At 32.4% G+C, this 15,615-nt stretch overlaps 2 protein-coding genes across 2 annotated transcripts; one reads left to right on the top strand and one right to left on the bottom strand.

Moving 5' to 3' along the window:
* Positions 1–406: 406 nt before the first annotated feature.
* Positions 407–6,803, top strand: LOC7489440 (serine carboxypeptidase 24). Its single transcript, XM_024590606.2, has 9 exons — positions 407–965; positions 3,433–3,540; positions 3,690–3,785; positions 3,885–3,977; positions 4,074–4,159; positions 4,265–4,656; positions 4,744–4,839; positions 6,126–6,231; positions 6,338–6,803. The coding sequence occupies exons 1-9, from the start codon at positions 704–706 to the stop codon at positions 6,479–6,481; spliced, it is 1,383 nt and encodes a 460-aa protein (XP_024446374.1). The 5' UTR covers positions 407–703; the 3' UTR covers positions 6,482–6,803.
* A 364-nt stretch (positions 6,804–7,167) lies between these two features.
* Positions 7,168–11,601, bottom strand: LOC7489439 (nucleoid-associated protein At2g24020, chloroplastic). The gene is made up of 7 exons (XM_024590607.2): positions 11,434–11,601; positions 9,708–9,862; positions 8,322–8,422; positions 8,187–8,226; positions 7,735–7,806; positions 7,526–7,582; positions 7,168–7,440 (listed from the first exon to the last, which is right to left on the bottom strand). The coding sequence occupies exons 1-7, from the start codon at positions 11,522–11,524 to the stop codon at positions 7,366–7,368; spliced, it is 591 nt and encodes a 196-aa protein (XP_024446375.1). The 5' UTR covers positions 11,525–11,601; the 3' UTR covers positions 7,168–7,365.
* Positions 11,602–15,615: the final 4,014 nt, after the last annotated feature.

Raw genomic sequence — 15,615 nt, 5'->3', positions numbered from 1 at the left:
TCTTAAAATTAAAGAGGCGAGGTAATATAGATAGAAGATACATGTTTTCTTGTATTTTCTATTTTGAAATGAAAATTTACTTTAAAATTATTTATAAAACAAATTTATTTTAATAATACTTTTTTAATCAAATATATTTCTAAATTTTTTATATTTATCTCTTCCATGAGTAACACTAACAAAATACATCTATGAATTACATATTAAAATACAGACTGGCCTCGAGTTTTGTTTTTTTTTTTTTGGTCCCAATTAATACCCGTTTTCTTAATAAATGAAAGATAACAAATAAGATAATAATGAGCTCTAGTTGTTCGGTGCAAGTACTGTGTACAGCTCAGACAGAGAGAGAGGGACTTGTGATGCATTAATGATCCCTCCTGTGGGTGGTTCCTAATTAACCAAGCTCTGATCTAGGTCCATCTTTCCCTTCCACACACCCACCTCTTTCTCTCTGTCTCTTTCTCTCTAAAATCTCATGAGAGAGAGAGGAGAGAGAGGTCCACTTAATTAATTAGCTCTGCAACCTGCACTACTAGTGTGGTAAAGCAGCAACATTAACTTGAAGTTCTATCAATACCTTCACTCAGTTCTATGTATAATATCTCACAGTATCTATAGTTCACAGCAACAGTATCTACTACTATTCCATAGTTTCTTGAAAGACAGAGGGAACCCTTCTGATCATTTTGTGGAGGTTGCAATGGCAGTTCAAAGCAAAACCACCCATCTCTTGATCTTGTGCCTACTTCTCATTTCGTCACTCACCACAGCCCTTCTTGCTTTGACTGAACAGCAAGAACTGGATCGAATCTCGTCTCTCCTTGGTCAACCACCAGTCACATTTTCACAGTTTTCTGGCTATGTTACTGTCAATGAGAAACATGGGCGTGCACTCTTTTACTGGTTGACAGAAGCTACAACGACTCCTGACAAGAAACCTCTTGTTCTTTGGCTCAATGGAGGTCAGTTTAGCTAAATTCTTACTATCCCTTGAAAGCACCTTGTATATTTTCTTGGCTATCATCTTGACTTGAACTATTTCAATTGAATTATACAACAAAAATTAAGCTGTGATCGTAGCTAGGAAACGAGGAAGATAATTTTCACAGGATCAAAATCAGTGGTGATTTTACTGCATTTTTTAAACATTTCGATACGCAAATGCATGGTATGGTTGACTTTAAGGTGAATCCATTGGGCCTTGGATTGGCTTCTTTTTTTCATAGAAGTGAGTTCAACAAAAATACAAAAGACGCAAAGAAGTCAAAACCATGAAGGTGGCTTCCCTTAATGATCTGTAATTAGAATCAAACATGAAGTTAGTTAATAACTTGATATATATTAGCTGATCACCATTTATAATTTGGTTTGAGCTAAGCAAAGATCATTATTAATTGTTGAAGTTACATTGTATGATGCCCTAATGATAAGCCAAAATATCTGTGCCTCTCAATAAATGAAGGGAACGTGCGTGCCTATTTATGACGTCTATGGAGCCCCAACTCATGTCTTGCCTCTTGTACATGCTCCAATTAACACATAACACACTCTCTGCCTTGGGCTTTAATGCCCTTTCTAATAGGACAGTACCCTTAAATTCTTGCAGGTGAACAAGGCAGTAAAATCCCAAATTTTCCCACTCTAAAAATTGATAAAGATTATCAAGTCAGAAAGAAAGAAAGTAAAAACGACTAGTTGTCTATTAGGCACAGCCAAAACCCAACAAAATAAGCCACATGAGCTCTCGTGATCTCTCTCTGTCTGCATCTTTTAGGGTTTTATTCCTCTTCTTCCACAAGTGACGTTTATTCCACCTTTAGAACACCTTAAAAGTGCTAAACTCCATGATTTTTCTAGTCACTTTCTTTTGCTTTTGTGATTCATAATGTATGCGAAGGAAAAGGCCACAGAAAAAGAACCAACTTTTTTTTCATGTTTGGTAGCGTGGATAGGTTGGGTGTCATAGTTTTTTGTTTTTAATATACAATTTATTTAATGCAAAGAACACCATTATCAAAAATAAATTTTACATGTTTTTTCTTGTTTTTTTAAATAGATTTCACAGAAAAAAAAACAACCACATTCCACCACACAACACCTCCAAACACACACTGTTCCCTTGGTATCCCAAGGAAAAAGATGCTTCTTTTCTCTTTTGCTCTAGCGTTTCTGTCTTGCTTCTTTGAGTTGACCTAAGAACGAGAAGGAATTAAAAGGAGTGAAAGATAGAAACTTGTGGCAACTACTAGTCTATATAACAGCAGTACAGCACTGCTCACTTCATTCCTCGAAGCACGCGCATCCAGAAGAAGAAAATGGTCATCATGATGATGATTTTTGGTGACCCAGAAATGGAGGGGGAGTTTGAACATCTTCAGATCAAAACGAAGCACAAGGAAGAACAATGATAACGTGGGTCACTCGTGTTTTGATAATGGAAGACATGCGAGAGAACAAAACATAAAATAAAGTAAAAACTAGTACATCTTCTATCAATTGCATAATTAACTAATTACAAACAGTGAAATTTACTTCATAAACAATTTCTCATATAAAAAATGTGGTTGTACTAACTATGAGTGTCCTGTTGCAGATTATTCAAAGTAAATTGAGCTTTGAAGAAAATTATAAATATATTATAATTTTCTGAAATACTGGAATTATATTAAAAAAAATGGAATTTCTCAATTTAAAATCAACACGAAGTAATATTATAATTTTTTCTTTGTAAGCTTTACATTGTTTTCAATTAAAAAAAAGACATGAACAATACAAATGTTTTCTTTTATGTACAAAGATTATTTTTGAATTAAAAGTATAACTTTTATATGATAATTTTTAATTTTAATGAAATATAATTAATATTCTATAATTACGTTATCAAAAACATAAAATATTAAGATCGATCGATGTTATAAAATAAGGTTTTGTTTTTTATAAAAAATTATTTATAATTTTGATGTATTTATTATTTTTCGGTGAAAAAGTTCACCTTTCTCTTAACAAATTAACACATTTTCTATTTTTTTATTAAACAATGAAAATTGAAAATTAAAAAAACTAAAAAGAAAAAAGAAAATTCGTTTTTTCTAAATAAGTTTTTTTTTTTTACAAATTTCTTCCACAATTCTGCGTCACTAGACTGGGGCACAACTTCATCACCTTGCTAGACAGGAAGAGAAGCATGGTAAAGTGGAACAGGTCCAGTTGGGCCTAATTTGTTGTCTTTTTGTTCCTCTTTCTTCTAGACAATTATTTTTATTTCTATTTTTATTTAATTGCTTCATCTTTTTGCTCCATATTGCGCGTAATAAATTTGAGATTGCTTCTGAATATCACTATCAAGCTTAAAATTCCAATCAAGTATTGGCAAAAATAATTAATCACAACTGGTGTAAGATTTAATCATGTGTGTGTGAGAGAGTGCAGGACCAGGTTGTTCATCGGTGGCATATGGAGCATCGGAAGAAATCGGGCCATTTCGGATAAATAGAACTGGTTCATCTCTTTATATGAACAAATATTCTTGGAATAGAGGTAATAAAAAAAAACTATCACGCAATAATTTATTTATTTTTCCCTTCTTAGAGAAAACAACTTCTTACGTACCTACATTGTTTACTTTGTTAAAGTTCTCTCTTAAATTTTTCTAATGCTGAGATTACATCTCCTTTGTATGCTCACAGAAGCAAATATTTTGTTCCTGGAATCACCAGCTGGTGTGGGATTCTCATACACAAACACAAGCTCTAATCTTAAAGATTCTGGAGACAAAAGGACAGGTTTATATATATATATATATTTGTATCATCTAACAATTACATTAATGCCATTGATGATCATGCTCGTGTAATGATAAGATATCCTCTTTTGTGAAACAGCTCAGGATGCTCTAGTTTTTGTCATTAGGTGGATGTCAAGATTTCCTCAATACAAATATAGAGAGCTCTACATTGCTGGTGAAAGTTATGCAGGTATTTAAGCAGCAATATATTAAAGAAAATAAGTAGTAAATGGCTAGTTCTTAAGGATATGGGGATGGTATGATCTTATTTTCATGTACTTATTAGGGCATTATGTCCCCCAGTTGGCAAAGAAAATCCATGATTACAATAAAGCGTATCCACGTCCCATCATCAATCTTAAAGGATTCATTGTGAGTAAAATATATTTGCAAATTTGAGAAATATTGCGAGATACTAATTAAGCTGATATTTAAGATTCAAGAAGATATTAAGTTTCGAGTGAAATATTTTTACAGGTAGGAAATGCAGTCACAGATATCTACTATGACAGCATTGGAACTATTGCATTTTGGTGGACACATTCAATGATATCGGATCAGACTTACCGAGAAATTCTTGATAATTGCAATTTCACAGATGACACAACCTCAAAAAAATGTGATGATGCTGTGAATTATGCAATATACCATGAATTTGGGAATATTGATCCATACAGCATTTATACACCATCTTGCATGCAACTTCCAAATAGTACTATGAGGCTGAAGAATACTCTGTTCCGTAGAAGGGTTTCTGGTTATGATCCATGTACTGAGAATTATGCAGAGAAATACTATAATCGACCTGAAGTGCAAGAGGCAATGCATGCTAATGTTACCGGAATTCCTTACAAATGGACTGCTTGCAGGTAACATCCTACATCTAAAAGAAGGCAAGACGTGATGCTTCCCTCCTTCTTTGATCTGATAGTGTGATAATATTTGTTATTTGGCAGTAATGTGCTGAATAAAAACTGGAAGGATTCTGAATCCTCCATGTTACCCATATACAAGGAGCTGATTGCGGCTGGTTTAAGAATCTGGGTTTTCAGGTAATTTTCTTGTGTGTTCCCGTTGACAAATCTCAGATCATTGGTTAATTATGCCGTTAATAATCACTGTTAAACAGAAATATAAGCAGGTGTTCCAGAGTGGAAAGGTGTCAAATCACATAAATAACTATTGACCGGTCCTCTAATTTCTTTGACTGCAAGCTCTGTTACTGTAAAAGACAGAGTGCTATGCTATAGAGAGGCTGAGTGTTTGACTGTCCATGCGGGAGCTTCTGCTTGGAAGTTTGACTGCTTTTGATTATGAGATTTTTACCATCATTGTTTTTCACAGCCACTTGGAAAAAGCACAGTTTAGAGCGAGCGAGTCGCATGTGTTAGTTACCCTCTCGATCTTTACGCAAATTACAGTGAAAAGAGGAGGGGAAAAAAATAAAAAAGAAAAAGAAAAAAAATCACGTAGAATGTAAAATTTTCAATATCGACACCATTACTGTTGTCATAGAGATATCGACAAAACAATTTCAATTATACCAATGTTACTAACGGTAATCATAGTAGGTGAAATGAGCCGTCATAGGTGATAGATAGCTTGTGTGTTTTTTAGCGGCTCGTGTGGCGAGATCTTTTTTTTTTTTTTTATCTCTTTTCTTTCTCTTCATAAATTATAGTTAAAAGATAGAAGAGAAAAAACAATTCCCAAACTATTGTTACTGTTAAAAATATTTTGATGGAATAAATTTAATAATACTAAAAAAATAATCATTAATAATTAATGACGAGAGTCAATTATAAAAGTTGTCAAAAATGATAAGCGACTCATTTTTTTTTTAAATTGCTCGTGTGATTCAATATAATTAATATTAATAATTTTACTTGATTCATTTCGTTAAAATCTTTTTATAATATTAATGATATTATCATCAGAGTTTAGATGTAATTTTAAGATCTTTTTCTTTATTTTTTCTTTCATCTCTCTCCTCTTTTATTTTATAATTTCTCCTTTTAATGTGTAAAATCATTTTACAATTTGAGAATAGCTAGAGACATATAATTCGTGAATTTATGAATTGTAGGTATTATTTGTGACTTTTTAAATTGTGTTGTTTTCTAAATATTTTCTAGATTATGATATTTTTCTAAATTTTTTTATGCTAAACTCAAAAAAACAAAAAACCAGCCAATTGCCATGTTAGTGTGATAGAGTTCCAGCTATAGAAGTCATCATTCATTCACCATCATGTATTCAATGCATGATTCATTTGAAAACCCCTTTTTTAAAAAATAACTGAGGTAACTTTAATGACTTTGTTTTTCTTTTGATGCAGCGGTGACACAGATTCAGTGGTTCCGGTGACTGCCACTAGGTTTTCCCTTAGTCACCTCGATCTCCCTGTTAAAACTAGGTGGTACCCTTGGTACTCAGGCGACCAGGTAAAGCGCAATGTGTTTTCAGCATGGTTTTTAACTGTTCTTCAAGTTATATTTCAGTAACAAAAGTGAGCTCGAAAAACTACTAACAGTTTAACCTATGATATAGGTTGGAGGATGGACAGAAGTTTACAAGGGGCTGACCTTTGCAACTGTGAGAGGAGCAGGCCATGAAGTTCCATTATTTCAACCAGAAAGAGCTTTCATTCTTTTCAGATCATTCTTGGGTGGGAAAGAACTACCCAAATCTTGACAAAAACTGAGACGATGGCATGAGGGAGAGTAATTGATATGTGGAGCAATCCATAAATCAGTAGAACCCCCATACAAATGATGGGTGAAGCAGCTAGGGTAGGGTCATCCATTCAGAGAAGATACTATATTTTAAGGCAACATGTTCTATTCTGTTTCATAGATGGATTCTAATTGTCATTCCAGATGGTCACTGAATCAAATGCCAAACCATCTACAAAATCTTCTGTGCAAGCAGAAGAATTTGAAGGTTTTTCTGAGAAACAAAATTGCCTATCAGGAACACTAATGCTTACGGTAGCCAAAAATGTCAGTTGACGAAAGATTTTTGCATTCATGTCACCAAATACATGATACTTCAGGCTTTTCTACCAGGTTAATGCATATCCCTTCCCGTCTACTTCATGAATGGCCCAAATGGAAATTTCACAGGTTCTAGCCAATATTGACAAGATAACTTTGAAAGGGAAAATTTCTCAGTGTAAAATAATACAACACTCCCAAAAAAAGAATGAGAAAATGCATTTAAAACATTTGGTAACTCTTACTAAACTCTTAAAAGAAGGGATAGAGAAGCAGAGTTTTACCGAAATGTATCATTACTGCACTGCCTACATTCCCCACTAATTCATGATGTTTTGCTCTTTCCTTTGTGGGGGATGATGTAGAATTTGACTGCCTAGTTGATTCAGTTTAACAACCAATTATTATTGAATGTTATAACAACAACGATCACAAATTTCAAAATACTCTTTCTTTTGAATCTAAACAGTTATTACGATAAACAGATAATAAATTTCCAGTCATGGTACCAAAAGCACTTCTAACCAGTCCAGTTACAAAATTGATGGGCGTGTTGGACACCATCATGAGAGGAATGCACCTTCACTTTAACCCCTCACCGACTCCTGGTGGCATTCCTAGGCTTTGGGCAAGGTCGTTCATCCTTTCTTTCATGGCCTGAGAAAGTTACGAGGTCCAGATTTTAGCTTAACAATAAAAAATGGAAGGGGGTTTTCACTGCTAAAAGAAGCAAAGGTTCTACCTGGACACTCTTTTGGTGAGCATCCTTGTATGCCTCGGTAACTAAAAGTGAAAGTTTCTGCACATAACCATAAACAATTGAATCATACAATGAGAACAGATACACTCATTAACTTCATTGAGAAAGAACTGATAAAATAATTATGAAAGATATCATCATTCTGTGATTTAGCAAAAGAAAATATAAAATCAAGCAACTACTGTACTCACTTCTGCACCTAATTCCATTGCAGCTTCAGTTATTTCTGTCCGTACAGGTTGCTGGTTGCCAGTTAGTGTTACCTAGATCACAGTTCAAAACTTCCATGAAAGCCAATGGAGGTGCAGTTAATGCTTACAAGATTGACAGTTATGTAGCCTTCACTCCAACCATTAAAACACAAATCGTAGGCTTTCTCAAAAGCAACAACATGGAAAGGTCACTCCTGAGATAAGAGCAACAAGCATACAACACCACATTTGGCAGTTCCTGTATCTGGCAAATGTAGAATAACTACCTTTTGTTCTCATTGAACTACATTTCTTTGTATACTTGACATTTTATATGATGAATCACCCAAGGGGGACCAAATGGTGCTTTTAAATCTCTTCATCCCACCATAACTAAAATAGTAAGACCACACACACACGCTTCAGACATGTGCGTAGAGAGAATAGCATACCTTGATTAGCTCACCTTCACAGTAACCATCAAACTCTGCTCTGCAAACAATAAAACAAAAGGAAGTTAATTGAGGATTCACAGAGGCATCAAAATTAAAGATTCAGATAAGATTGATTTAATATGTAATCCATACGAAGCAAGTTCTTTCTGCACCCGAACTGCCTCAACTTGGACAACCATTTGTGCCTTTTTTACAGTCTCGTATAAGTTCTGCATGTTTCCAAATATTCCTGCCTAAAGCCAAACAGAGAACTGGTGTCAAATAGAAGGATCACAGTCTATCTTTCCAAGCCAAAAATATCACAATAGAAAAGGTTGTTCTTGCCAAGAAAGTAGCATTGGCAATTTCACATAGCACTTTTGATTGAAAAATCAATCTGATTTATTTTCCCTTTTTCTTCCTGTTTCGATATTTGTTCTCAGAAGTCTTCATTTCCTATCCCCCAAAAAAAAAACAACTTGGAACCTAATGAGAAGAGAGTTCAGTCTAAGAACTTGTCATCTATTTTTAGGAAATGTTTGGAACAGTGAATGCACAATAATACAAGGCCATATTCATAATCCAATCTGGATAATTAGATCTTATATGTGGATTTATTTATATTTATTCTTGCGGTTTGGTTTGTAAATTTTTTTTAAAAAAAAAAGGATTTTTTTTTTTGTTTCCTAAAATTAGTGCAAATTGAACAAAAAAGAGTTTGATTACTAAATGCAAAAATTTCTTACAAGGCACTGCTATGGAATCGTTCAAGATTTTTTTCTGATTTGTTGCTTTTAAAAAGATAATTGAGAACCTAGATGATGACTGAGCACAGATGCAAAGATGCAAACTCCAAATCCCTCAGGTCAAGAAAAAACTCCTCAAGGAAGACAGAATTGCAATCCCTAACAGAAGCACCATGTATCTATTATAACATCCTGCATATTATGTGTCAAAATAATGTCTTAAATTTTAAGCCGATAATGGCAAGATTCTGACAAAATGATACCATTGGACACTTGCTTTAAGATCTTTATGCAGATACAAAGATAGCTCTCTTATATGATTGGTAATTTGGCCAAATTCTCACCTTCTCAGCTATTAGAACCAATTAACAAGCTCCCAGATATTTCTGATGGGGAGCTGCCATCAACATAAAGGATATGTATGACACAGTAAAGTACAATGTTAACTCGACTTCTCAAACACAGTATGGGTGGGCCACAAAAGAACTTAGCATTAGTACACAAGCTTTCCTTTACACATTATAATTATTTTTATATACCACCCCTAGACTTCAACAAATAAAATGTTAAACCTAGAGAACTGTAATAAAAAACAGTAAGAAGTATTTTTTTTTCTTTTTTGATAAAAAAAAATAGGGAAATATTAGAGTATAAATAAAGAGAAAATATCATCTCCATAAGCACAATGTAAGCACAGCAAACTCAGTCAGATTGGGGCAATTATCATCTAATTATATAGAAGACACTTAAGTTCAACACGACACAGACTAGAAGAAGAAGGTTCACAGGTTACCTTTGAAGGTGCATCATCGCTCTTCTCGCTATTCTCCTTTTTCCCTCCAAATAAACCAATCACACGGAAAGATCTGTAATTTCGCTCAGATTTCTGCTTGCCAGACCAAGACAACAGCTGCTTGCCAACAACATTTGCATTTAAATTCAGGTTACCTGAAAGCAGTGGTAGAAGACAGTCACAAGAAATCCAACATTAGATATAAAGCATGGACAAGCATCCAGCCAAACATTCACAGAGAAACCAGAATATGCCAAGTAAAAGGGACATAATTTTGAAAGGATGATCTCCAACCCATAATGTCTTCCTGCAACTTCAATCCGCAAGGCAGAAAATGCTATTAAGCAAGGAAGCAAGCATAAACAATCAATTAGTTACTAACCACCTAGATAAGAAAATTTGAACAATCTTAACACTTAAAATGACATGGTGGCAATAAGTTGTTGATAGTAATTTTAATTATATTCCAAAATCACCAATAGCCAACAACATTCCCAATACAACGTGTCTAGACAGCCATAAAATATGATAAATGATACACTTAAGACCTTTTTTTCTTTTTAGTTTCTCCGTAAGCAACATGGTATTAAAGACAGAAGCAGGAGAGAGTGCAATGGAGATGTATACTTGAGAAGCACATAAACATAATGACATCAACACAAAGAACTAGATAGTAAACTCCTTTAAGAGCCAACTACTACAATCATAAGCAGGTAACTCATAGTTCAAAAGGTCCATATAATTTTTACATCGAAAATTTCCATAACTATGCAATTATATATCCAATGAACTTGAAAGCCAAACAGGAGGGGAAAAGAGTAAACCCACATATTTGATGATTAGCACAAGCATAAGCAGAAGAAGTGCAAGCAAACAAAGTTTTGAAAGGAAACAAACTAACATGGATCTTTGGTTCCCGGAAAGCAACAGGCATAATAAGAAAATACTAGCAGAGTTTGATCCGTAACTCTCTGTAAAAAAAGAAATTGGTGAAGAAACCAAGACACTTGATGGCTTAAACAATAATGATGCATTAAACAAGTCCCTTTTTCATTTCCTTTTTCCTTTTCTTATCCTTCTCTTCTGGGTTATTCTGTTTCCTCTCAATCTTATTTAACAACAGTTTGAACGGCTATTTCATATCATATCCATAACCAAATCTCAACTAATAGACAGATATATTGAGTTACTTCCACCGGTTACAAATACATTTGCCTAATCATAGATTAAATCTTTTAGTAAAGTCAATTTCTGCGACAAAAAAAAGTGAATAAAAATAAAAACCTCTTTTTTCTGTTATAAGGGTTAGCTTTATCATCCCACAACAACAACAACAAAATAGCATCTCAAAAGCCACCTTTCTATAAACTATAAAGTAAAAACGAGGGCATAAACCTTAACATGTACAAGTAGCCACTCTAAAAATCCATTATAGAATTATCCAACTCTGATTCAATGCCCCATTCTTTGAGCTAATTCAATCACTTCAACAATTGCAATTAAAATTGGCAAAGTACCAACAACATTTAAAGTCAATAACACTTAAAATTTGACATATTTATCATAAATACCAAAACCCTAAATTAACAAAAAAAAAAGCTGATGAACAGTCTCACTTAGTGGAAACTAAAGAGAGGAAGGTCCAAGCTTTTCTCTTAAAAATGCTCCATTTGTTATTCAGGAACCAAACAAATGGCAATTGAAGACAGAGAGGAAGTGAAGTTACCTAAAGGAAGTGATGCAGGGAAAGGCCTTTTCCAGTCGCCTAGCCCGTTAAGGTTTGTGACCTGAGCAGTTACAGCAGTAGTCGAAGCCATCTTTACAGAGAGAGAGTGAGAGAGAGGTTTTGAGAGGATAAAGTAGGGGGGAGGGGGGGGTTTTGAGTTCTGATATTGTTTTGATGTTCTTCACAGGATTTGCTTTGCCATGGATTTTATCTTACCTGTTGGTCATATATCATTGGACACAAACCAATGATCAGAGGACACGCCTCCCATCCTATTCCATTTCAGTTTTGAATGTACCTAAAAATATCTCGAGTTTTGTTGAATGAAACATGTTTTTTTTTTTTTAGTTTAATATGGGTGTTCGAGTTAATTTACGCGCACTTTGACTAATCCCACGAGCCCTGAAGTTAACGATCATGTAAGCCTCCAGTGGCCATTATATGAGCAATTATAGGGCTCGAACCTGAGACCACAGAGGGAGCAAACCTCTTGGTTCCAAGCTCTTACCACTGGGTCACCACCTAGATGGTTCAGTTTAGTTTGAATTTAGAGTTGGTTTGTTTTTATGTTCTAAAAGGTATTTTTTAAAAAAATAATTTTTTTAATTTTTTTGTTTTAAATTAATTTTTTGATATTTTTATATTATTTTAGTGTGTTAATATTAAAAATAAATTTTAAAAAAAATATTATTTTAATATATTTATAAATAAAAAATACATTAAAAAATTATTCGCTACCAAAATAATAAAAGAGCTTTAAAAAACTTCAACATAATCAGCTTTTTAAAAAATTAAATTGAATCATCTATTCAAATCAAATAGTTTGATTTGGTAGATTTTTTTTATTTAAAATAAACCTAAATTATTTCATAGATGTTTTAGTTGGGCTTTTTTGACAGGTTTTGATGTAATAGTTTTGGGTTTTTTCAGTTTTTTATTTAAAACAAAAAAAATCCTAATTTGGTTTTATTTTTTGTTTTTTTAAACTTGAAATCTGTTCCAATGAACATCTCGATGAACAAAAGATAAAAGTAAAAAAACAAAAAACAAAAAAAAAATTGTCATTTAATTTTATAGCAACTACAAACCCTAATTGGTCTTCAAATATTGTAGATAAATGACTAGTTATATAATAAAAAAGATAAAATAAAATCATTATATGCATCATACCTAAGATTTGTATTATTGTTTGTTAGGAAAACAAAGAGAGTTGGTTATACACAAAAGTGACATGTTTTGTTTTAAAATCTAAACTAAGATAGTGGTTTTGGTTGTAGAACTCGGAACGACTTGATACCCACTTTAACAATAGTTCGGCGTTGAACCATCAAAGATGGTTAGTTATTGATAAGCGTTGTTGTACAGATTGGAATGGATCTGAAAGCAACTACTCACTCTTAATAGCTTCATGTTAGAACATGTTGATCCAACCTAACTTGCTCGCAACATCAAATAAAATATTCCCAAAACAACACACATCAACATAATTATCAACATAATTACAGACATTTGACACCTTGAACTTTTTTATACAATTCTTAACTTTCCCCATAAACATGCATGTGTAAAATAGAGTTTTCTTTTTCCTCAAACATACCATTCAATTCATAATCATGGACTATATCCATCCTCCATATATTAGCACCATTATAGATTATATTGTTTTACGAGATGAAGGCAATTAAGTTTGCACACACACGGAATGAAACCCTAAATACTTAATAAAGAGTTTTTAAGCTACATAGTTTACCTATGGTAGATGGAATTCTATAAATTTAGACTTACATTATATATAAAACCTTTTAAATGTATTTATGTTTATTTTTAAATGTACTATAAGAAAAACATAAAGGGTTGATTTCATATCAGTGGATGTTTAATAGTATGTAAAAAAAGATTATGATATGATTACACAGTGTATATATATATATATATTCACTAATTTAAATACTGGATGGTCGATATCCAAGAATAGAAAACGAGAATGAGTCATCTAATTATAAATCAAGTTTTCAAAATAAGTGACAACTCATACACCACATACTAAACAAAACAACAATGAATGCCAAAAAAATGTATTCACCAATTCTTACACCTGATAGTCAACGTCCAATGATAAGAGCTAGAAACAGATCATCTAATCTTATGTTGGGTTCTCAAATAAAAGACAACTTATGCATCACATGTAAATATAAAAGTACAAAGTGGTTGACAAAAATGTATATTTGTCAATTCAAATATTTGATAGTCAATATCCAATAATATGAGTCAATAATAGGTCATCTAATCCCGGATTGAGTTTTTGAATAAAAGATAGTTTTATACTCACATTAAGGATAAAAACAACATGGAAATAACATAATAAAATACATAAACGAGTACTAATCAATTTTATCACTAGATAGTTAACATCCAATTATAGGAGCAGACAATGGGTCATCCGATTCTAAATTGAGTTATCGAATAAAGGACAAATATAATTATGTGTGTATCAGATTTCTACACTAAGATCAGACCATTATGCCTTGGATAACCCAAATTTGAACTTAGTCCTCCCAACCCTGTAGCGGGGTATTAATATTCATCCTTATTTCACCTCAATAAATAAATCTTTGATGGCTTTATAACATGTGTCAAAATAGAAATTATTCTTGACACGACTAAATATGTGTTAAAATAATCCATACTTTATTATTATTTAAGTCCTTAGTAACAAGTTTTACTTTATATTTGCCAATGGTTCCAATAGTTTTCATCTTTCTTTTGAAGATTAACTTATGGTCTAATGGTTTATTTCCAGGTAAAAGATTTACTAATTCTCATATATGATTATTTATAATGAATTTAATTTCACTATTAATTCTCTTCTTCTAATAAAAAGTTTCAGGAAAAGACATTACCTCATAGTATGTTCTAGGTTCAATTTATAACAAGTATGTTAAAAAGTTCAAAGTAATTGTTTTGGTCTTTTTTGTCTTTTTACTCCTAAACTAAACTTCATCATCTTTTGATTGATAATGATCACTTGAACTAGTCTTATTCATTCTTTTAAATGAATTATTTACTTATGCTTCTTTAAATGGAAACACATCTCAAAGAATATAGCATCAATTGATTCCATTATAGTATTAGGATGAATATCTTTAATACTTGACTCGTGTACAAGAAATTGATATGCATTATTATTATAAATATATCTAATAAATACATAATCCATAGTTATAAGTCATATCTTGACTTTTTAGGATCAAGTATTGCATTTTAAAAAAAAACCCTTCTACTTAGAGGTAAATATATGAAGGTCTTATACCTTTCACAATTCAAATGATATCTTCTCTAGCTTTTTGTATGGTATTTTATTAAGTATATAATCGATAGTTAGGATTGTCTTCCTCTACAAATTCTTGGGAGCTCCCAAACTTGTCAACATGACATTCATCATTTCTTTTAAATTAGATTCTTATGTTCTACGTTACCATTCTATTAAGGTGAATAAAGAGCGGTAGTTTGGTAGATAATACTATTTTAGAGACAGAATTCACCAAATGGTGATTCATAATCTCTTCGTTATTACTTCTTGTTGCCTTTATTTTCTTATTGTTTTCAACTTTATTCTTATTAGCAATATGAAGCACATTGTTGAGGGTCAAAAGTTTTTCATAAGCCATCTTCGTTATGACTTTCCCAATACCTGGTACTTTGAAGGTTGATGAATTTCCAATGTATAAATATTTATTATCCGCTTCTTTATAAGTGGAGAACAATATTTTCTTGATGCATACATATCTTGATTTACTTTTATCAATTCATCATTTCTCAAGATTTTTTATCAGGTTGATTTTAAAAAAAAATAGATATGTTCATTTCTGAACCTTTGTTAGTGAGGTTAATCTTAACTTCAACAATCATTATCTATTTTGGGTTACTTTGTTGAGCTTTATTTTTGCAACCTTTAACTAGGCAACCTATTTTGTTGCAGATAAAACAATTATCATTAAACTTTTTATCAATATTTTTTCCCTTCTCATCAATCTTTTCCTTTTGATTTTTATTATGGAACTTCAACACTTATTCTGCAATGTTTGCTTTAATGGTTATACCATAAGATTTAACTTTTTTTTAGACAACTTATTGTCCTCTTCTACCTTTAGTCTAAAAAAAAGTCTTCAACTCTCATTTCCT

This window comes from Populus trichocarpa, chromosome 18 (genome assembly GCF_000002775.5).
Source record: "Populus trichocarpa isolate Nisqually-1 chromosome 18, P.trichocarpa_v4.1, whole genome shotgun sequence".
NCBI classification, from domain to species: domain Eukaryota; kingdom Viridiplantae; phylum Streptophyta; class Magnoliopsida; order Malpighiales; family Salicaceae; genus Populus; species Populus trichocarpa.
The sequence above is the reverse complement of the archived record's forward strand: the minus strand, read 5'-3'. Positions and strand labels throughout refer to the sequence as shown.